At 50.2% G+C, this 22,559-nt stretch overlaps 1 protein-coding gene across 4 annotated transcripts; it reads left to right on the top strand.

The window, feature by feature from the left end:
• On the top strand, positions 1-22,341 carry dse (dermatan sulfate epimerase). Of its 4 annotated transcripts, XM_056294815.1 has the most exons (7): positions 25-131; positions 1,472-1,688; positions 2,152-2,617; positions 7,293-7,546; positions 15,993-16,232; positions 18,744-18,951; positions 19,089-22,341. In XM_056294815.1, the coding sequence occupies exons 3-7, from the start codon at positions 2,196-2,198 to the stop codon at positions 20,833-20,835; spliced, it is 2,871 nt and encodes a 956-aa protein (XP_056150790.1). In that variant the 5' UTR covers positions 25-131; positions 1,472-1,688; positions 2,152-2,195; the 3' UTR covers positions 20,836-22,341. The 4 variants fall into 4 exon arrangements, with proteins under 4 accessions (XP_056150789.1, XP_056150792.1, XP_056150790.1 ...); XM_056294814.1 differs by lacking the exon at positions 1,472-1,688 and having other exon boundaries at positions 1-131; XM_056294817.1 differs by lacking the exons at positions 1,472-1,688; positions 2,152-2,617 and having other exon boundaries at positions 8-131.
• The last annotated feature ends 218 nt before the right edge of the window (positions 22,342-22,559 follow it).

Below are 22,559 nucleotides of genomic sequence, written 5' to 3'. Positions count from 1 at the left end.
TGGAAGAGAGAGAGGGGGAGAGGGGAGAGAGAGAGGGGGAGAGAGAGAGAGAAAAGTTTTCAATCAGCGCCTAAAGTTGAGAGAACTCACGTCTGTGATGGGCGAGGGACGTCTGTGAGCAGTTGTGACAGGTAAAGTGAAACCGTTCAGTTGCTTTTCTTCTTCTTTCCTTTTCCTTCCTTTCTTCCTTTCTCTCTTCCCCCCTTTTGCTTTCCTTCATTCGCTCCAAACCGCCCCGCGGTCGACGAGAACAAGGCGGCGTTTGTGCGCAGATCCGGCTGATCGGCAGTATCGATGACTGATGGGTCGGCGGAACCGGCTGCAGAGGCTGGTTCCGCTGGACCGACGATTCTCTCCCCCCCCCTCCTCGATGTCTCGAGCGTTTTGATGAGAGTTTTACTAATAAATAATTAAATTAAATAATTAGCGCTTCCAGACGTGTCGTGTGGCAGCCGGCGCGTGGCGCCTGGGGGGTATCGATCCGACACCGGGCGCGTGAAGCCCAGTGAAGGTGGATGTGTTGAGTGGATCTGTAGGAACCACGGCCGCGCCAGGGGCCTTCAAACCCCCGCCCCCACCCCCACCCACCCCCGGTGCTCCGCGTTAACCCTGGGCTTGCGACACCGGGATGGTGTTGGGTAGCCGCTTCTTCTGCTTCTTCTTCTTCTGCTTCTTCTTCTTCTTCTCCTTCTTCTTCTTCTTCCTTTGCGCGCAGTCGGCTCACTTTCAGCAGCAGACAGTGCCTTGTCGGATCAATCAATCGATCAACCAATCGATCGGCCAATCGGTCAGTTTTCCTTGGTTTATACGGCGGCTTTTGCACATTAAAAACAAAATGCGGCGTGGTTGGCTTTGACAGTGTGCAGAGGGAGAGAAGGGAAACTTGTTCGGCTGAACAACAGCGTGAATAATCACGTCGTAACAGAGTAACGAAAACGAGACGGGGTAATGCGGACCAAAGCCAAGTGGACGTCGGCTGAGCCGCAAAGCTGCACAGTTTTGAGAGGTTGCAGCTCCCCGGTTACGAGTTTACTTTCCGCCGGGTCGACCTCCTCCTCCTCCTCCTCCTCCTCACGCCTGGAAGGTCCCCTGGCCAGGAGGGTCCCGAACGTGGCACCGCATCGGGTCAACGGTCAGAGTCAACGTGCGCTGGTCATCAGCAGGAATGGCTTTAAAAGCTGCACGCTCGTTAAGCTGAGAGAAGAAACCGGGGGTGGGGGTGTTGGGGGGGGGGGTTTGATGGCGGTATGGAAATGTATTGAACATGCAAACGCCTTCACCGAGTACTCTCAGGGCAACTCACCCTGTAAGAATGGACCACGGTCTAGACGTCGTTTAAATCACTACCAAATGGTTTTCCACCATGCAATTGCCAAGCGCTCCAGCTAGTAAGGTCATGGAATTTAGCCTCATGTTCAGACGGGGGAGGGGGGGGGATGATGGCTAACTCTTGTCTTTCTGTAATACTCAGCGTTTTGTTTCAAAACCGGGGTCCAGCAGCCCAGCCGAGCCGAGCCGAGCGGGGAGATGTGACTTCAGAAATGGGCCATTTATGAGCTGCAGGCTGCAGAGGCCTGCTTGTCTGGCCATCTGGTTGTGCGTGGCTAGACTTGTCTGACACCACTCATCTGGGGGGGAGAGAAGAAGAAGAAGAAAAAAAAAGAAGAAACGAAACAAGAAATAGGCTTGTGTGTTGAATAGTTACTAACACATTAGCGGGAACTAAAGTTGGCCATTTTGTCGGATGGTTGGGAAGGGATTCCTCAGAGGGATTTGCTGTTCGCATTACTCAGTAACACAGTTTTGGAGAAGAAATGTAGATTATTTAAACTTAAACCCCCCCCCCTGCCCGCCGTATCATCCCTTAAAGTAAATCTGTATGAATAAGCCAAAGATAACAAACTCAGGAATATTTTAACAACCAAGAGGTCCCCCGGTTGAGAGAAAAGCTTTTATTTCTTTGACAAGTTCTTTCAGTCGCGCTGCTCGGTAATAGCTCAGAACAGTAGAGAAAAGGCAGAGTGATCACGAATACAGCTGTATTTAATTATTCTAGGAATGCAGAGTCCTTTGTAAGAAAAAAAAAAGTTGTGGAAGAGAATATGGGCTGGCTCTCCTAACCCCCCCCCCCCTTCTCCTTTTCCTTCTCAGCTGAGCTCCTTTGGCAATGCCACAGTCCCCTCTCTGATGTGACCATGAGGACCTACACCCGCGGGGCCCCCACAGTGTTCTTCATAAGTCTGCTGTGGCCCCTGTTGGCCCTGGCACCAGGGGAGGAGGTGGACCCCAGTGGAGGGATCCCCTTCATGGGAGGCAACTACGATGGCCATCCCATGCTGTACTTCAGTCAGGGGGACGTGGAGGAGCTGCAGGCCGCTGCGGTGGGCACTCACCGGGATATGGCCCGGAGGATCCGCGAGGCCGGGGAAACCATGCTGGAGCACCCCGAGGACTACCTGCCCCCCTGGAGCCCCGCGGAGTTCAGCGCCCGTTGGAACGAGGTGTACGGAAACAACCTGGGCGTGCTGTCCATGTTCTGCCTGCTGTACCCCCACCGGGCCGGGGCGCTGGACCTTGTCAGAGACTACATGGAGAGGATGGCGGCTCAGCCTAGTTGGTAGATTTTCTATCTTTGTTTTTACTATTCATATTCATTCACCCTTTCGTTTTTGCCATGATTAGCTTTGTTGAGCCAGACCAATATTGGATGGTCCAGTCAGCATTTTGGAGACTGACCCTGCAGAACAACGGTGGCAGCAGTGGTCAGTGGTAGGGGCTGAATAAGCCTCGCTGTCATTGATCTGCAAGTGACATGACGAAGGCACATCATGGAGACGACCCTGCGCTGTAGGATTTATAACTACACCTCTACTGCCGTCGTTGTTTTCAACCACATAGCCTCGGGATGTGATGGTTAACTGATTCAAAGCGATGGTTAATGTTCAAGGAATGGCCACATCGATTCCGAAAAACTTGTATCAGGCAAACATTGGGCGGGAATCGTGGAAAAAATCGATGTGGGGTTCGGTGTGTCGGTAAACCTCGATATGATGCGTGTACCTTTATTTCTTACATCTACTAATCGCCACTAATCGTTCCCCTCTTGCATTTTGTGTTTCTTGTTTTCCCCCCAAAGTTATCTCCCTCGGTATGTTTCTTTAGCTCTCTGTCGTCATGTGACCCCCCCCCCCCCCAGCCATTGCTCAACCACAACCAACTTTCTGTCTTTCTCTACCCGACCAACGGCGCACAGCCAAATACTTAATACATCACAAGCAGGGGCCAACTTTGGGTTTTATAAGATTTGCTGGAAGAAAAGCAATTAATCATATCCCAAACAGGATGTTCACACCATCTGTCCCTCCCTTACCCCATTACCTGACTGAGCGGATGTGTCCCCATTAGGATTCCCGAAGATTTGCACTGATTTTCACACTTTACTTCTAACAAATGACATTCTGAATAGGTTGTTCTCTCCCTTCACCACTACTAGATTGAGTAGATATGTACCCATTAAGATTTCTTCTTAAAACCGGTGACCAAACTAAAGGATTAGTAGAATTAAAACGTAACTGTTTGCACTGTTGTATTACACTGTACCGAATGGAGTTGTATCACATCACAAGCAGCAGCGTCAGATCGTAACAATCTTTTGGCTGCTTAAAACGTATATCGATGGCGTCCGGGTGGCGTGGCGGTCTATTCTGTTACCTACCAACATGGGGGATCGCCGGTTCGAATCCCCGTGTTAACCTCCGGCTTGGTCGGGTGTCCCTTACAGACACAATTGGCCGTGTCTGCGGGTGGGAAGCTGGATGTGGGTACGTGTCCTGGTCGCTGCACTAGCGGTTGGGATGCCTGTTTGGGGGGGGGGGGGTTAGCGTGATCCTCCCACGTGCTATGACCCCCCAGTGAAACGCCTCACTGTCAGGTGAAAAAAAGCGGCTGGCGACTCCACATGTATTGGGAGGAGGCATGTGGTAGTCTGCAGCCCTCCCCGGATCGGTAGAGGGGGTGGAGTAGCGACTGGGACGGCTCGGAAGAGTGGGTAACTGGCCGGATACAATTGGGGAGAAAAGGGGGGGAACCCCCCCCCAAAAAAAACTAAAAAAAATGTATATCGATGCATCGGATCGTTGATAGTGTATCGTGCTAGGAATGGAATCGGCCTCATAGGGTGAGTACACACCCCTGCGTAGTCTCTTTGGATCAGTGTCCAAAGCTGTGATGGACCATTCGTGTTTTGGACGGGCCTGCCTTTGTGGAAATTGCTTTTTTATGAGGTGGGATGACAGCCACGATCTCATGAAATATCAGTGTGTTCAAGCTTTGGCATACAAGGCTGCCTTGCTATAGGTTTCATAGACGTTGTCGTAACCTGGAAACGGGACAATGTCCTGTAGGCTGCGGCTGTCCACCAGAGAACAATTCTCTGTATTCTGCTCTTTCTCGGCTCTGTAAAATCTGAGTCATCCTCTTGTGTAGGATGTCTTTTCTTCTTTTTTTTCTGTTTTTCTCATCGCATGGCATAATAGAAAACTATTTAGAGAGTTTACAGATGGTGTATAATGTCTGTGGTCCTCCTCCGCGCATATCCATTTGGTGCATTAATGGCAATTCCACCTCCTCAGAGGACTTCTCAGTCCCTCCCTCCAACGTGTTCTCATTTTTCTCCACGGTCAGAGCTTAGGGGGCAGATGCATTGTGGCCCGTTGCGTCTGTGGTCCAGGAAATATGCTTAGCAGCTGTTTGAATTAACTGCTAAACATGCCCCCGTTCAAAGGAAATGAATTGTTCAGATGTGCGTTGAACGTCTTGCTGCGGTGTGATGGAGCGATTCGGGCTGAGACCACAGTTTAGCGCCTCCGTTGACCAGGGTCCAATGCCACAAAGACTCCCACGGCTATTCTCAAATGCATCTAAGGCCAACTCCGCCTCGCCGCTGCACTGCAGTGAGGTTGGAAAAAGGAAGCTACATAATATAGCACTGAAGCAGCACCAGATCTAGGTGCCTGAGTTGCCTGCTGGTGGTTGTAAAGCATCCCAAATGAGTGTGTACGGATTCGGTGATGCCACCATGCCGTGTTCCTCAAGCCAAGCCAGCTACCTCCCCGAGTGTCAGGGACTTCCGCGACACTCGTGCTAGCTTTGGCGTTGCGGTGCCTCGTGCTAGTTTTCGTTTGTCTCCGTCCAGCTCGTGGCTGAAAGGCCTCTCTTCTGAAATGCCACCTTCAGTCGGTTATTTACCGTTTCGGTGCCCGCTCAAACTCACAAATCTCGCTTTTCGGGCTTTCCAAACGTAATTTTCAAAGGCAGCGTAGCTCAGATGAACGCGGCGTGGCCTTTTTCCGGGCGACCTGTGAGGAATTTGGTCTACAGAGTCTTCTAGAAGTGGGCTTTTTGCTTTTTTAAACGAGCAAAAAGCGAGATTCTGACGGCACCACGTGGAAGTGATTCAGGTTGCATGTTGAATTTGAGAACTGTGAGAAGGGGTTAATTGCATATGAATTAATTCGCTAGTTATATAATGATGGTGGATTTTCTTTCCGCTGCTGCCCAGCTCTCGACAGCCATTAAAGATGGGGAAAGAGTTTTCCAAATGATCTTTCAGTGGGTGTGTGTGGCTGGGGTGTGCGGGTGGGGGGGGGACAGAACATGGCATTATTAGAGCGGTCTAGCAGGACATTTTTCTTTCGTTGCACGATGTCCATGCCACAATGTTGAAATAACAAGCCACCATACGTGTTTTGACATCTTGAGAACATGCCGAGCCCTCTCTTTCTTTCTCTCTCTCTCTCTCTCACCCCGTACTTTTATTATGGTCACTGAGCCTCACCCCGCCCCTTCAGAGTCTCTCCAGGGTAAGTCATCTGCGGTATCCATGACCCTCAATTACGTTTGCAACAGCTCGTGGAGGGGAACCATATTCCAACCAGGAGCCTCCAGTTTGTGGCGGGCTGATCCCTGGTACATTTTCTTTTTACACAGTCAACACGCTGGCGTGGGTGTGTGTGTCTGAGCTTTGGCATAAATCAGTATACAGCACGACAAGAATGAAGACACTCCCCATTGTGCACTTATCTGATTAATTACAGAACCACAAGCCGTCGTGTGAAAAAAATAGTCTGCACAGTTTTGCAGCTTTTTGGTTTTGTTTTTTGGGATACATCAAAGCGTAATTTGGTCCCCGTTGGTAATTACGACTATGTGGAAATGAAATGTTTCTCAAAAGAAACCCCACCCACAGGTTGACTAATGAAGCTCGTGCATTAGCGACAGCAGAATGGGCGGCACGGTGGCCCAGTAGTTAGCGCTGTTGCCTCACAGCAAGAAGGCCCTGGGCTCGAACCCCCGGGGTTGTACAACCTGGGGGGGGGGGTCATCCCAGGTCCTTTCTGTGTGGAGTTTGCATCCTCCGGGTGCTCCGGTTTCCCCCCACCATCGAAAAGACATGCATGTAAGGGTTCATACTGCTGCCTGTGCCCCTGAGCAAGGCAATGGAAAGAAGAACTGGAGTTGGTCCCCCGGGTGCTGCAGCTGCCCACTGCTCCTAGCTACACAGCTAGGATGGCTTAAATGCAGAAAAAGAATTGCCCCATGGGGGATTAATAAAAGTGGTAAAAAATAAAAAATCCTGCACAAATCTATGACATGTTGCATGTGCAGTTCTGTTGTTGGTGTGTTGCATAACATCATCTCCCGAATCAAGTGGCCGTTGTCGATGACAAGTCCATGCAGACGCTCAGGTCCTCGTTACTGTTTACAAAGTGTTTTGAAAAATGATCTCCACATCTGAACTGGATTTTTTTTTTTTTTAAGCGTTATATCACGAAAACTTTTCGCAGGACACCTGTAACTGTTTTGCCACAACAGCAACTTGTGCTCTTAAAAAAAACGAAAACGAGGAAGTCAGCGTTCTCGGATGCCTGCTACTCTTAAAGCTGAGGGGATTTGCACACGCAACACTTACACGGCTCTTTAAACGGCGGCATACGGTATGAAACGTATAAAACGCTCCCTTATATTTTTGCTTTTAAAGCAAGTAGACGTATTTAAGACCTAATTAAGAGGTTTGGCAAAGACTACAAGACAGGACTCATTTTCTTTTATTGGGGCATTTCCCAGAATTACATTTTTTACCCCCCCCCCCCCCCGCCCGCCGCCGCCGCGGCACAGGTAATATGTGTCAACCCGAATTTTGTCTTTCTCTTCACTGAAAGTTCACCAAATGTCCTCAGCTGTTGGTCCTCTGTTCAGGCGATTTTTGCTTTGTGCGTCTGTCCATCTTGCAGGTTGGTCAAAGACGCTCCCTGGGATGAAGTCCCTTTGGCTCACTCCCTGGTTGGGTTCGCCACAGCTTACGACTTCCTGTATGAGTACCTCAGCAAGGGGCAGCAGGAACGCTTCCTGCAGGTGATCGGCAACGCGTCCCGTCTGATGTATGAGAAGTCCTACGTCCGCGGCTGGGGGTTCCAGTACTTGCACAACCACCAGCCCACCAACTGCGTGGCTCTCCTAACGGGCGCCCTGGTGTACATGACCCAAGGTGAGTGTTGCTGATGCGGTTTGTTCTCTCTGCGGGGAAGTAGATGCAAACGGTGCAAACGCACATAATGCGTCGGATATGTTTGACTGTGTCGTCTTTATGCAAGTTCTTCTGCATCTGAAGGTGGACAAACGTCCTTTAAACTGCAGCCTGAGGTTCTGCAGAGCTGTACGTCCAACGCTTCTTTGAATATCGATAGATATTAGGTCTCGCGTTGAATGTAGGATGATCAAACAGATGCATTGTGGGTATGTTTGATTAGTTTTTCTTAAATAGTGTAGCTATGGAGGGACTATGATTTCACGTATGCAGGTAAATTTCAGGGGGTACACCCATGCATCTATAATTCAAAAGTAGGTCAAATTCAACACATGTAAGCCACCGTAATCGCAATGCAACACAATGCAGTTGCATCTTATCCCAAACGCCATGATGCCGCCTCGACAAACTTTCTCATTTGGGATGAATGAACGTCCACTTTGACACATTAGATGCATTAAATGTATTTGCTGCATAAAAAAGGGAGGGGATTTGCACTTACATACACAACTGGTCAGGTTGTAAATGTAATGACTTACGTTTAAGGCAACTTGGGGACAAAAGAGGGCGTAGCGTTTCGTGTTTGTCTCCACAGTGAAGTCATATAATGTAATCTACACGACATGCAGTTTTGTGAAAATCAATTTGTCAACAGATGATCTACTACAGCTATGGTTTCACTGCGGTCCTGCAGCCAGACAGACTTTTGGAGGCTAGCGTCATAACCACAGTGGTGCAGCGGTTAGCGCTGTCGCCTCACAGCAAGAAGGTCCCGGGTTCGAACCACGGGGTTGTCCAATCTTGGGGGGTCATCCCAGGTCATCCTGTGTGTGGGGTTTGCATGTTTTCGCCGGGTTTCCCCCACCGTCAGAAAGACGTGCATGCTAGGGTTAGTACTCCTGTCTGTGCCCCAGACCGAGGCATGGCAAGAAGAACCGGAGCTGGTCCCCCGGGCGCTGCACGGCGGCTGCCTTCTGCTGCTAGCTACCCAGCTAGGATGGGTTCACCGCAGAGCAGAACTTCCCCACGGGATCAGTAAAGTATATCAACATCAAATCAAACGTTTGCAGCACGTTACATCCCCAAGGTTTTACAAATATTGATCCTCGGGACGACGACAGCGTCAGCTATGTCTTCGATGGCTCTGATTGGCCCGTCTTTCCGAGTCTTAAAATGCAGAAGTTCAGCCAAAAACCCCATATGCAGCGCGATTAACGTGAGTTTAAGTGATCCCACTGCGGCCTGGTAGTGTGACTTTTGTCCCCCCCCCCCCCCCTGTGAGAACCATATTATTTCTATGCCAAACGCACAGACTAGTAGTTCCCCCCCTCATTGGAGTTGTTCCTTTTATTTTGTGTTGCTTCATTATCCTTAAACCGCATAGGTTGTGTAGCGGAGGAAAAGGCCACGGGAAGGTGAAGGGGTATTGTTTCCGGCAGGCCGGCGCTGCAGCCTGCTTCGCTTAGAGGGGGATTTAAGTTCTGGTACAAAAGATCCGGGCCTTATGGGAACGAAATGACAGCTGGCCTTTTGCAAATCTCTGCGGTCACTGCGGGCTTTTTTAACTTTTGAAAGCTTTTGTGTGTGTGTGTGTGTGTGTGTGTGTGTGTGTGAGTGTGAGGGGTGAGGAAGGGTGAAAAAGAGAGAGGGGGGGGGGAGGTTCTGTGCAGACCGGGGTGAGTTACAGCTCGTGTCATTCATCGAAACTCATTCGTTTCAAGCCAAGGAAAGACGGAACATGTTCCAGCTTGGCCGGGTGGGGGTGGGGGTGCCGGGTGGGGGTGGGGGGGTTGTTTTCTTGCAGATGTTATTTGCTGAACTTTTGATCATCAGAGGGGGGGTTTTTTGTGTCTTTTACGGTGAGCAAAAAGTGACAGAACGGCTTCTTTTAAGATGGGAGACACTGCGGCGATAGAAAAGAAAGGCAGGGATCGCTGCCGGTCCGTTTGGCGGCCGCTGCTCCCGCGGCTCCCTCTTGGCGGGGTGCGGAGGTCGGGCCTGGGAGCCACACACGTTCCGCTGCCCCCCCCCCCCCCCCATCATTCGATCCCTTTGCATAGGTATGGCGTTACATGCGATTATTATCCCGGCGAGGCGGTTGTGAATAGGTGGAACGTGGCCAGCGAGCTACCGCCAGAAGCGGAGAACAACCCTCGGCTTTGTGTCAGCGCTGCCGCCGCACATGCCGCCATCTTCCACGTTACGGACATGCAGGGCCGCTGCCACCTTTCATAGCAACCCACTGGAGCTGTGCTCTTAAAAGAAGTCACGTCCGCGGTGGCGTAGCGGTCTAAGCGTCGGCTTTGTGTCGATGCGGTTGCCCGCTGGGGACCCGGGTTCGCGCCCCGGTCTCGTCAGATCCGACTGTGGCCGGACTCGATGAAGCAGCGATCATTGGCGACGCCGTCTTCGGGAGGGGGGCGGAGTCGGCTTGTGCGTCTGTGTGTGTGTGTCTGTGTGTGTCTCTGGGTGTGTGTGTGTGTGTGGGGAAAGCAGTGGCGAGGCCTGGAGTCGCCTTGTCCCGGAAGTGGCGGGGTGTCTGCCGGCCGGAGAGATGCAGTTGGCGAACACATGCACTATGAGGGAGGGTATTTGTACTAAAATAGGGACCGATTGGCCACTAAATTGGGAGGGAAAATCAGGAATATATTTTTTTTAAATTCACATTTAAACCCCCCGCTACTGTGCCCTAAACTACCTCTCTCGTTCGCTTATGACGCACAACTCCGAACGTCGTTTGGTGTTCACAAGCAGCATTACAAGGGTTAGCGTCCCGGCTTGAGACGGGATAAACATCCTCATTCCTAGATCAACATTCCCACTCTTATACGGCGCACACATTGACGCACAACGTAGGATTACTGGCTGACAGGACAAGTGTTTCCATGTTGTGTTTAGACCATGGGAAGCATCACGAGGAGGTGACGGGGTCGGGCAGCTCATTTACAGATATGCTGGGAACGGGACACTTAAATAGACGGCACTGTGTGCAGACCTCATCTGGCCCCTTGATCTGTCTCTTTCTCCAGTAGGCCACATACAGTGTCCGAAAACGTCTGTCGAAACACATTTCGAGGGCGTCCGGGCGGCGTGGCGGTCTATTCCGTTGCCTACCAACACGGGGATCGCCGGTTCGAATCCCCGCGTTACCTCCGGGTTAGTCGGGCGTCCCTACAGACGCAATTGGCCGTGTCTGCGGGTGGGAAGCTGAATGCGGGTATGTGTCCTAGTCACTGCACTAGCGCCTCCTCTGGTCGGTCAGGGGCGCCTGTTCAGGGGGAACTGGCGAAAACTCCTCACTGTCAGGTGAAAAGAAGCGGCTGGCGACTCCACGTGTATCGGAGGACACATGTGGTAGTCTGCAGCCCTCCCCGGATCGGCAGAGGGGGTGGAGCAGCGACTGGGAGTGGGGTAATTGGGGGGGAAAAGGGAGGAACCCCGCCTCCCCCCCACATTTCGTGATTTAATTTTTATTTTCTTTGCAGAAAAACAAGGTCGACTCCACGCTTCTACATATTTGCAGGGGGCCATTTCAGCACGCTTGCTGCATTTCCCAGACTAGACGCAGACTAAGATGGAGGTGCATGGGATGGCAGCGGGAGACTGCAGTAAGGGTTTTGTGCAGGATTTTTCTGAAGTCGCTTTGTTATCGCGGCCCCGGATTACAGCCTCTCCGTGGTGCAACGACGGTGTGTGTTTAGACTCGTGCAAAATATGTTACTAATTTGACGCAGCTGGTTGTTGCTGTTGCTGTTGGTGTGCCTTGCATACTTGGCAGTGATATGTGGTGATATACGTACAATCGCTCGTCACGGGAGAAACGTTTTGTAATCGTGTAAACCCACTGTAGTCGGGATCAAGGGAGATGTCATCTGAAGGTTACCATTGGTGACTGAGACATCGCCCAACGGCTTTGCAGTGAACCAGAAGACCAAAATCACTTGTCTTAACTGGGGTGTCCGGGTAGCGCGGCGGTCTATTCCGTCCCCTACGACGCGGGGATCGCCGGTTCGAATCCCCGTGTCAGCTGGATGTGGGTATGTGTCCTGGTCGCTGCACCGGCGCCTCCTCTGGTCGGTCGGGGAGCCTTATTTGAGGGGGGGTAGCGTGATCCTCCCACGCGCTACGCCCCCTCTGGTGAAACTCCTCGCTGTCAGGTGAAAAGAAGCGGCTGGCGACTCCACACGCACCGGAGGAGGCATGTGGTAGTCTGCAGCTCTCCCCGGATCGGCAGAGGTGGGTGGAGCAGGGACCGGGGCTGCTCGGAAGAGTACAGCTGGGGAGAAAAGGGTGAAACCCCCCTCCCCCCCCTCAAAAAAAAATCACTGTCTTAACACAATCAGTGTAACTCAGAATAAGTGGGATAAGTGTGTTGCAGCTGGTGTGTGTTTTCTCCCGGCTCGCCCAACCAAAGAAACCAGGACAGCCAGACGAGCCTGGTCATAAATACTTGGTATAAAAGCGTAAAAACAAAACTCCCGACCTGAGACGTAAGACCAAATCAGCGAGGCATGACCAGTGGGTATTTGGTGCGAGGGTCTAGGGGCAGGGTTTTGTGTTGCTCTAAAGCCCCTTGGGGCAAATTTGTAATCTGCGATATTGGGCCACACAAATAAAATGGACTTGACTTGAGTATTTGGTCCCCTGATTCCTACCGCGGGGCTGATGCCGCGTGAGCGTGTGTAAATTCGATCGGCGAACGAGCCCCAGATGGGCTGCAGAAACCCGGATCGCGGTGCGAACAACAGGTCCCTTGACCTTTCACATTCCTGCCGACTTAACAGGCCGACAGTGTTCTCAAGAGTTAACTGGCAGGCTCAGTTCCCCAGCCCTCAGAGTACGGGGGACTAATGTGTGCTGATGGGGACTCCGGGGGGCCCGACAGCACGGGAGACGGCCCCGCCTCAGCCCCTCAGCACGACGGCGGCGCTATCTGCCTCTGCTAGTCATTAGGTAAACCGGCCCACATCATTAGGCTCCGGGAAAATAGAGGAAATCAGACGCGGAGACCACAGGGAAGCGGTACTGTACATGATGTAGATCTTCTGGAATGTGCTCACCTTTTTTTTTTCTTCTTCTTCTTCTTCTTCTTCTTCTTCTTCTTCTTAATGTGGGTTAAATACGAGATTTTGGAGCGTTTTTGTGCGCCCGTTGCGTTATTAGTGTGTTGGCGAGGTGAGATAGGTGTCGTCAGAGACGTTGAAAGACGCCGTGTTTCCCACACCGACGTTATCGTGGCTTTCGGGGGAGTTTGCCCTCGCGGGTTTTCTAGGTGGCCCGCGAGGAGAATGGCCGAAAGGTCGGGGGCGAGCGCCGCTGTGAAGTGTGCAGCCGGAGCGTGAGCACGGCGAAGGCCCCGTTTGTGTAAATGTGGTCTTTGTGTGGCAGAAGTTCCTGTTTGATGGTAAATACCTGCTCTGTGCAGGCCGCTGGTCCCCGAGCCCAAACCAAACAGTTGGCGTGGTCGGCTCCCGCGGGCGGATCCAGACGCCTGGGTGGGTGCCAGGCAGCCACCGTTGACGGAGCACGGGTTCCTCAATGAACTGTGTGGCTGGGGTGTTTATGTGGTCACTTGTTCTCATAGTAAACTCTGTGTGTGATCCAGTGTGTGTGTGTGTGTGTGTGAGCATGTGTGAGTGTGTGTGTGTGTGTGTGTGGGTGTGAGAGTGTATATGTGTGTGTGTGAGAGAGAGAGAGAGAGAGAGAGAGAGAGAGAGAGAGAGAGAGAGAGAGAGAGAGAGAGAGAGAGAGAGAGAGAGAGAGAGTAGTATCATACTTTCCACATGGATGTTGTAAATGGAAGGAGTTGTTCAAGCTTTCCTTAATTAGCAGACAAACATTTGGTTTGTGGTGCTGGTTTTCATTGATTCTGTAAGACTCCAACACCATAACAACAACAACAACAACAACAACAACAATAATATTATGGCATATTATATAATATACACTAAATTTCATATATTAAATTACTAAATTGTCCCTAAGTGTGTGTGTATGTGTGTGTCGGCCCCATGATGGCCTGGCGGTCTGTCCAGGGTGTCTCCCCGCCTGCCGCCCAATGACTGCTGGGATAGGCTCCAGCATCCCCGCGAGCCTGAGAGCAGGATAAGTGGTGTGGATGGATGGATGGATGGATGGATAGATGGATGGATGGATGGATGGATGGATGGATGGATAGATGGATGGATGGATGGATATACTAATATCTAAACACATATTATCATGATTGCAAACCACATTTTGAATGATGTGCTTTCCCAAAAAGAACATTACATTATAGTCATTTAGCCGACGCTTTTCCTCCCCTCTTCAGACGACCCGGTGGTCCCGGGCTCGCCCCGGAGCACCGTATCGATGCCGAGCTTAGTGCGGACACCCAATAGGAACAGTCTACTGCAGCCCAGAGCTCAATCGACCCGCCAGCCTCAGCCTCCCGGTGACTTGGACTACAGACGCATGCCACCGCGCCCGGCTAAACTATTGTTGTCTAAAATATTGGGTATTTCTCATGAAATAAGGTGTGAAGTATTTGAGGGAGTATTAGTTGAGAACTGGTTTTGATTTTATAGCATACGTTACATTACCAAGCAGTTCAATGTGCTGAACCTCAGCTGGATTCTTAAACGTAGAATTTTTGCTTATGTAAGCAGGAACTGCGATGTCTTGTCAGTATGGTGAAAGATGCTAGATGGTTATGGTGATCTGTTGCTCGACACTATCCCTAACCCTTAACCCTCTTAATTTCTGGTCCATGTTACCATATTGTCCCTGTCATAGTCCAGTTGTGTTAAATCTGTTAATGTACGGCGACCGTGAAGGAACAAATCAAGTCCAATACTGAATTAGTCGGTGGGCTTCTGCTGCGCCGCTGTTGTGGCGGGCGGGTTTCGCTTTACGATGCTTACCAACCAGTGCGTCGGCTTTTGAGTTTTGGTTGAAATTGCTCCCAAACTTTGGACATTTTCAGATGGCGCCCCGTCGTGTATGCACAACACACCAGTAATGGTGGTCTGAGAGCTTCGCAACACCTACATGTGCACCCCGCAGTTCCCTGCATAAAGAGATGAAACATCTCGGATGAGAACACCCTCCGTCTTCCAACGCCGTGACTGCAACCGTTCCCCGGTCCTCTGTGACTAGTACACACGGCCATCGTAACGCTAGTTATGCCTCACCTCGCCTCACCTCACCTATCCTGGAACCTCTCGAGCGGTCGCCGGGGCACCGCTGTTGAATCCGCAACCGGTCCTCGCCGTCTCTTGTCTGTCCTCAACCGCCCCTCTGTAAGCTGGCGAAGTCGGGGCCCGCCCCTCTCTGGGCCTTTGCAGGACGGTCTCGGCAAGGCCGGATCTTCTCGAGATGTGACCAGCCCACTTCGGTTTCCTCTTCTTGACGATTGTCAGCGAGTCTTCATGTGCTCCACTGGCTTGTGCGACCCTTCCTCTCACCTCTTCATCATAATGCGGCCTTTACATGAGGTGCCTAGAATCTTCCTGGAGCACCTCCTCTCCACTGCGCTTATTCTTCTTTGGAGATCTGCTGTGAGCGTCCCAAGTCTCACGTGCATATAAAAAGATGGCGATGACTGGTGAGCGCATCAGTCTGACTTTAGACCCGGTGCTAATGGTTTCGTCTTTCCAGACTGGTTTTAACCTTGTGACTGCTGTGGTCGCTTGTGCAATGCGGGCAAGGACTTCCGATTTGGACCCTTCATCTGTGACGATGGCCCCAAGATATTTCAATTTATTGACAGACAAGAGTGTCTGACCATTGACCTGAATGTTACCGGTACTGCCGTTGGTGTTGTTAGTCATTAGTTTGGCTCTTTCGACACCGATCTCCACGCCGTATGCCTGTGATGGCTTGTCAATGTGGTTATGCCACTGTATTGGTTATAAGGGTGGGATACCTGCAGTCAGTTGAGACTGAAGAGGTGACGCAGACGAGGGATGAACCGTTTCTCTCAGTGAACCTTGTGTCCAGATGAACTGGTTCACCTTTCTGGGATTTCCTTACCTGGATTATTGAGCATGCATAAAGACTCATTATGTGAGGTTTCGTTCCCTTATCGCCCTGGTGTGAGTATATCCTCAATAAACTAAGCACTTACATGGCCCCTGCTTTCCTAAGAGGATTACAGGGCTCCCTCTTTCTGTGCAAAGCTATGGAGGGGAAAAAGCTGCGTTGTTTGTTTTGGGGTTTTTTTGTCATTTGTCTCCAAAGTTCTGTCACAGTTTTTTGCCTTTTTTCTTGGTTGGTTCTCTCGCTCAAGAAAGGGATTCTTCATGTCAGCGGGGACTTCCTGTTTACATGGAATAGATAGAACAGAAATCCAGTGGCGTGACTGCCAAACATGTGATGACAGACCTGTCTCTCTCTCTCTCGCTCTCTTTCTCTCCCCCCCCAGGTTACCTCCAGGAGGCCTACTTGTGGACGAAGCAAGTCCTCGCCATCATGGAGAAGTCCATGGTCCTTCTGCAGGACGTGACGGACGGCTCACTGTATGAGGGCGTGGCCTACGGCACCTACACCACCCGCTCCCTGTTCCAGTACATGTTCCTGGTGCAGCGCCACTTCGCCATCAGCCACTTCGACCACCCCTGGCTGCTCAAACACTACGCCTTCCTGTACAGGACCATCCTTCCTGGTAAATAAACATCACGTGCTACGGCCAGACCCCCCCCCCCCTTTGAGAAGCTGTGAAATTTAATATGTTGCACAGGTGACATGCTTTTGATTGAGTTGTGGCTATATTTAGGCAGCCAAATATGGACTGAGTCAACAATCTGTGATTAAGTGTTTACTCAGCTGTGAATGGCGGACACATATGGCTAGCCCCTAGCGTGCTCCGTGCCAAAGTTCCCCATTGGTTCTATTTGATTTGGGCATGGAGGCAACCTCAGGGCATCGTATTAGAAAGCAACTTCTCCTGTATCCTGATATGGGGTATGCATGCGTGCAATTATTACCTTTTTGGATACCTTTCAAAGCTGTGCTGACTGAGACCAGCGGGGCTCTGCTGGCTATTCTGGGGGGTGGGTGGGGGGAGTTTATCTGTAATTCAGACAGAGGGAATGAAATGGGCCTGAACAATAAATAAATTCAGAATCGACACTGCAGCAAACACATGTGCAATGGTGTAATTTACCAGTCAGTTTACCGGTCAGTCTTCGTTCCAACCCTCACCTATGGTCATGAGCTTTGGGTAGTGACCGAAAGGGTGAGGTCACGGATACAAGTGGCTGAAATGAGTTTCTTCTGTAGGGTGTCCGGGCTCTGCCTTAGAGATAGGGTGAGGAGCTCGGACATCCAGAGGGAGCTTGGAGCAGAGCCGCCGCTCATTCGCGTCGAAAGGAGCCAGTTGAGGTGGTTCAGGCATCTGATTAGGACGCCTCCTGGACGCCTTCCTTTGGAGGTTTGCCGGGCACGGCCAACTGGGAGGAGACCTGGGGGTAGACCCAGAACTCAATGGAGGGACTACATGTCCAATCCTGCCTGGGAACGCCTTGGGATCCCCCAGGAGGAGCTGGAGGGCGTTGCTGGCGAGAAGAACATCTGGAGTGCCCTACTTAGCTTGCTGCCACCGCGACCCGACCCCGGAGAAGCGGCTGATGATGAATGAATGAATGAATGAATGAATGAATGAATGAATGAATGAACATGTGCAATGGATGCAGTGTAATGCACATGGGGCCCATCAGTCATGTTAGGCTAAAACTCTTTGTTTGATAGAAAATGAAATCTAATAAGGTTTGGAGAAAATTATTTCAGCACATCTGACAAATAATATGTAGCCTAATTTAATGACTTCTTGGAGAACGGCCTTATTTCGCCCCTAAAATCACCCTCATCATTGCTAGAGTAATTAATTATCCACAAATGGAGCATTAAAAATTAAAAACTGCATCTATCTGGTAAAATCATGTAACTCGTTTTAATTGGTTAATATTGTCTAACAATTTGCAAAAAAATAAATATATATATATATTGCATTGGTTTTTTTTCCAGTGTTGTTCAGCCCTGGTGTGGAAGTGAAGGAGACGCTCCACAGCCCCCTGCCAAGAGTTTCTGTATTGTGACTGGGCAGCACTGTTGCATAAGGAATGCATTTCTAATTACATTGGCCGAGAGAAACTTAGAATTAGAGCCACAATGCCTCCCTCCCCGCCCCAACACAGCCCCCCACCTCAGCCCCGGCCTCCGCTGACAGGAAGACAAGGCCAGATTATCTTAAACCATGCCCCTTAGCAGCCTGGGTCATTGTTGCTCTGTGTGTGTGTGTGTGTGTGTGTGTGTGTGTCTGTGTGCTGCCCACAATAATATTACATCAAATCCTGAAATACTGCCTCTGGGGCATTTGTTCTAAGTTTAGCTACGCTCAGCGAATCGTGTGTGGAGACTTCCACATTTGGCAAAACAAGTCAAAGTGCATTTCAAGGGACGCAACCTGGCTTCCTCGGACGCTTCTTGTTTTAAGAATGGCTGTCTTCTTCTTTTTGATGAGCTGTTGTTAAATTTCTGAATTTCTCTATCTTCAAACTGTTTCATCACTACAAAGATTTTATTCACAAATCAGGCATTTAAATGTTTTTTATACATTTTAAAAGTTTTTTTGAGTATTCATTTAAGATTCTGTGAGCCTTAACTCGGGACGGCACAGTGGCGCAGTGGTTAGCGCGGTCGCCTCGCAGCAAGAAGGGCCTGGGTTCGAACCCCCGGGGTTGTCCATCTTTGGGGGTCGTCCTCTGTGTGGAGTTTGCATGTTGTCTGCGTGGGTTTCCTCCCATAGTCTGAAGACATGTAGGTCAGGTGAATCGGCCGTACTAAACTGTCCTTAGGTGTGAATGTGTGGGCCCTGTGATGGCCTGGCGGCCTGTCCGGGGTGTCCCCACCTGCTGCCATAGGCTCCAGCAGCCTGCGACCCTAACTAGGATGAGCGGCTTGTATAATGGATGGATGGATGGATGAACCTTACTTAACTCTTCAAATGGCTATCAGGACATTAGCATGTTAGCCGTGAGGTCATGATTTTTCCGACATCTACAATAACAGTGTCAAGTATTTCGACAGCAAGCCAATATGGTGGTTCTTCATTGTATGTTTTAACTGTAACATAATCTACAGTGACTTTTAACCCTGAACTTCACTGCCCCGCCAGGATTTCAGAGGACCGTGGCCATCGCAGATTCCAACTACAACTGGTTCTATGGACCGGAGAGCCAGCTGGTCTTCTTGGACCGCTACGTGATACGTAATGGCAGTGGAAACTGGCTGGCTGACCTGATTCACCAGAACCGGGTCACAGAAGGACCAGGGCAGGCGGGCAAAGGGCAGCGGTGGTGCACCCTCCACACAGAGTTCATCTGGTGAGTCACTTTTCGTTTCAGATTCTCAGGGATATGTGTATAAGTGTGACTTTTTGTTTTCAAAGCTGGTTGTCATTTCTGTTCTGATTGATTCTTGCCGATCCTGAGTCTCATTCCTGTTGTTTTTATTCTGGCAGGTATGACCCCGGGCTGGTCCCGAAGCCTCCCCCAGATTTCGGAACACCCCGACTCCACTACTTCGAGGACTGGGGAGTGGTCACCTACGGCAGCGCCTTACCCGCAGGCACCAACCACTCCTTTCTCTCCTTCAAGTCGGGGAAGCTGGGAGGACGTGCCATTTTTGATATTGTCCACAGGAACAAGTACAGAGACTGGATCAAAGGTTGGAGGAACTTCAATGCTGGACACGAGCACCCAGACCAGAACACTTTTACCTTCGCGCCGAATGGCGTACCCTTCATCACAGAGGCACTGTATGGACCCAAATACACTTTCTTGAACAATGCCTTGTTGTTTGGCCCCGCCGCCTCAGGTAGCTGCTTTAAGCCATGGGCCGGCCAGGTGACCGAGGCCTGCGACTCCAAGTGGCTTAAGTACAAGTTGGGGCTAGCGGCAGACACCCAGGGCAGGGTGGAAGCTGCCATGGAGAGACAGGGGATGGTGTTGATCCGTGGTGAGGCCCAGTCTGCTTATAACCCAGACCTGAAGATCAGGAGCTTTCAGAGGAATGTCCTGCTCCTCCACCCACAGCTGCTGCTCCTTGTAGACCACATCCACCTGGACGCAGACAGCCCGACGAGGGCGATGAGTGCTTTCTTTCATAACACAGAGCTGCGTTTCCAGGAGACAAAGGTGGACGGTGTGCATGGAGCATATGTGCAACATGGTGAGGACTCCTATAAGATGTTCTGGATGGATGATACGGGCTTAAGTGACAAGGGGGCGGTAGGGTACTGGCATTATCCTCGCGGGTACCCGTATAACGGCTCCAACTTTGTGAATGTGACAATGCCACTAAGATACCCTCACACCAGGGTGGCCTACATCTTCTTTGGACCCGGAGTGGATGTGCAAAGCTTCAGCCTCCGAGGTGATGCGCAGAGAGTGGACGTCTACCTGGCCACCAAGGAACACACTTACACCGTTTACCTTTTGACCGGGGAGATCACCAGTAAGCCGCTGTTCGCCATGGTGCTGCTGGACCAGAAGAAGGTCGTTTTCGAGAAGATGGCCACCATGATGGACAGCTCACCCGAGGAAGTGGAGGAGTATGTCAACGTGGTGGAGGACAATCTCCAGCACGCCAAGCCTGTCTTCCAACAGATGGAGAGGCACATCCTGGGACGGGTACTCAACACTGCCAGCTTCCGCAAGACAGCAGAGCGCCTCCTGCAGTTCTCCGACAAAAAGAAGACAGAGGAGATCATCGAGAAGATGTTCGCCATGTCGAAGAAGCAAGCCAAGGGCAAAGGTGGGAAGAAGGTGAACCTCGGGGAGAAGCTCTCTGAGAGCCTACCTGACATTTTTGCACAAATCGAGGTGAGCGAGAAGAAGGAGAGACAGAGGACTACGAAACGCAACTACGAGGACACCCCAGAGGAGGGAGACGGGGAATCTCATGCCTTTATGGACTACGCAGAAGGCCGCAAAAACAGGAAGGGGGGGTTTGTCAAAGGCCGCAGATTTAAGGAGGTCCACATGGTGGCCACCGCTGGGAGTGACGGTCTGTCCAGCACAGCCTCGTACATCAGACTGTTCCTCATTCTGAACACAGCTACCTTCTTCCTGCTGCTGGCGGTGTTGCTGACGCGCTTTCAGAGGGGGCGGAGCCTGCACACACAGAGATGTTTTTACGCCGCTCTGCTCATCGACAGTTTCATTTTACTGTACCTCTACTCCTCCTGCTCTCGCTCGCAGTGCTGATGTCATCAGGGCGCGACGAGGGAACATCCATCTACGGATCCGCTGGCCTGTTTGTTTGTTTTATGATGGATCAAATGCATCTTACTCCTCAGCCTGAGCCAACTCTCTCTTGATGGGTGTCCAGGAAAAAAAATCAAATTGATTCCAAATAGGAATTGATGAATGGACAAGATTAAATCGGACCACCTCGGACATAATAAGCTTCTGTGGAGCTATAGAACTGCGTCTGTGTGAGGTTTGTAGTTGTACAGATTCAAGAGGTCTTGACTTTTATCAAAGATCTCAAGGTTAGCCACTAAAAATGCAGTTGCCTTCAGCCGTACTTGAGATTTGACATTTCTTCGTAGCTCTTAGAAATACATATAAATGTATATATGTGAAAACAAGATATATTTTTTTGGTGTTGTGGTATTTTTGTAATTAAAAATGACGACACGCATTGGTGTGCTTTGTCATTGTGCACTGTGTCTGGTGAATGTGTGAGCAAGGAAATCTGTTTGGCAGAAATGTACTTTGCCCATAAAACATGTGAAGGTTTGCTACAATAGACCGTATGTTTCACCAAGGACATCTTAAGAACCATCTGCCCCTCGGTAATCATGACTTGTGTTTTATTTTGTATTATTATGCTTTTACTTTGATTTGGACAACAGCAATGGTAGGTGTGCATTTGAAATAACGCAAATTTGGGAGTGGGAATGTAGTAGGGAAGATTTTCAAAGACGAGCTGCGCAAAGTCTGTTGATTTTAACTTAATGTTATTGTGGATGTTTAAGATGTCCTCCTGTCATGGGGTGGGTGGCAAGGATGGGACCATGTCCAGTCATTTTCACGGATCATGACCGAATTGTGGTATGAATTAATCTCTCAAATGAAAAGTCGTCGAGGTTTCACGGTGGATTAGTGGTTAACACTATAGCCTCACAACCAGAGGGCCCTATATTTGATCTCGGTCCCTCTGATTGGAGTTTCCAAGTTCAGATGGGCTCCATCTGGATTCTCCATTTTCCTCAGATTGTTCGAAGACAGGCATGAATTGGAGACTCCAAATTGCCCATAGGTATGAGTGGTGGACTGGTGATTGCATGACTGGTCCCAGTGATGCAGCTTGTCCAGCATGTGTCGACCTGACCCTGTCTTCCGCGCAGTGCTTATTGGAATAGGCTCCAGCCCTCACACAACCTTGAACTGAATCAAGAATGAGCGGATGGAAAGTTTTACTTTGAGTCATTTACAGTTTTGCTGAGAGACCCTTACATGTGCTCTTAAGACATGATGCAAAGTTCAATCAGTATGCATCATGCATGACTGTTCTCCCTCTGTCTTACTTGCAGCAACATACACTCAACAGTCTTTACCTTGGGCTCCAAGTCTTCCTCAATCCAAAAAATGTCCCAATCCAGAGAAAGCAGCCTCTGAGCAAAATGACGACCAACCAATGAATGTTCTTATAGTAGAGAAAAACGAGGCCATTACTGTATCTTGTTCACAACTGAATAAACTCATTTTCACAAAACTTTGTTGGGTGATTGTATCTTTAAGTACACACACACACACACACACACACACACACACACACACAATGGATGTCATATTTTTTATGTGAAATGACTCTTAAATGACTAGTCTCGGGTCACAGGAATATTGTTATAGCTAATGGACACTAAGGCTCTGACACACATCTCACCATTCATTATTTGCAGGGCATGTTATTCAGGGTTTTA

This window comes from Lampris incognitus, chromosome 15 (genome assembly GCF_029633865.1).
Source record: "Lampris incognitus isolate fLamInc1 chromosome 15, fLamInc1.hap2, whole genome shotgun sequence".
Lineage (NCBI taxonomy): Eukaryota > Metazoa > Chordata > Actinopteri > Lampriformes > Lampridae > Lampris > Lampris incognitus.
Note: the sequence above shows the minus strand (reverse complement) of the source record. Positions and strands in the feature narration are given on the sequence as shown.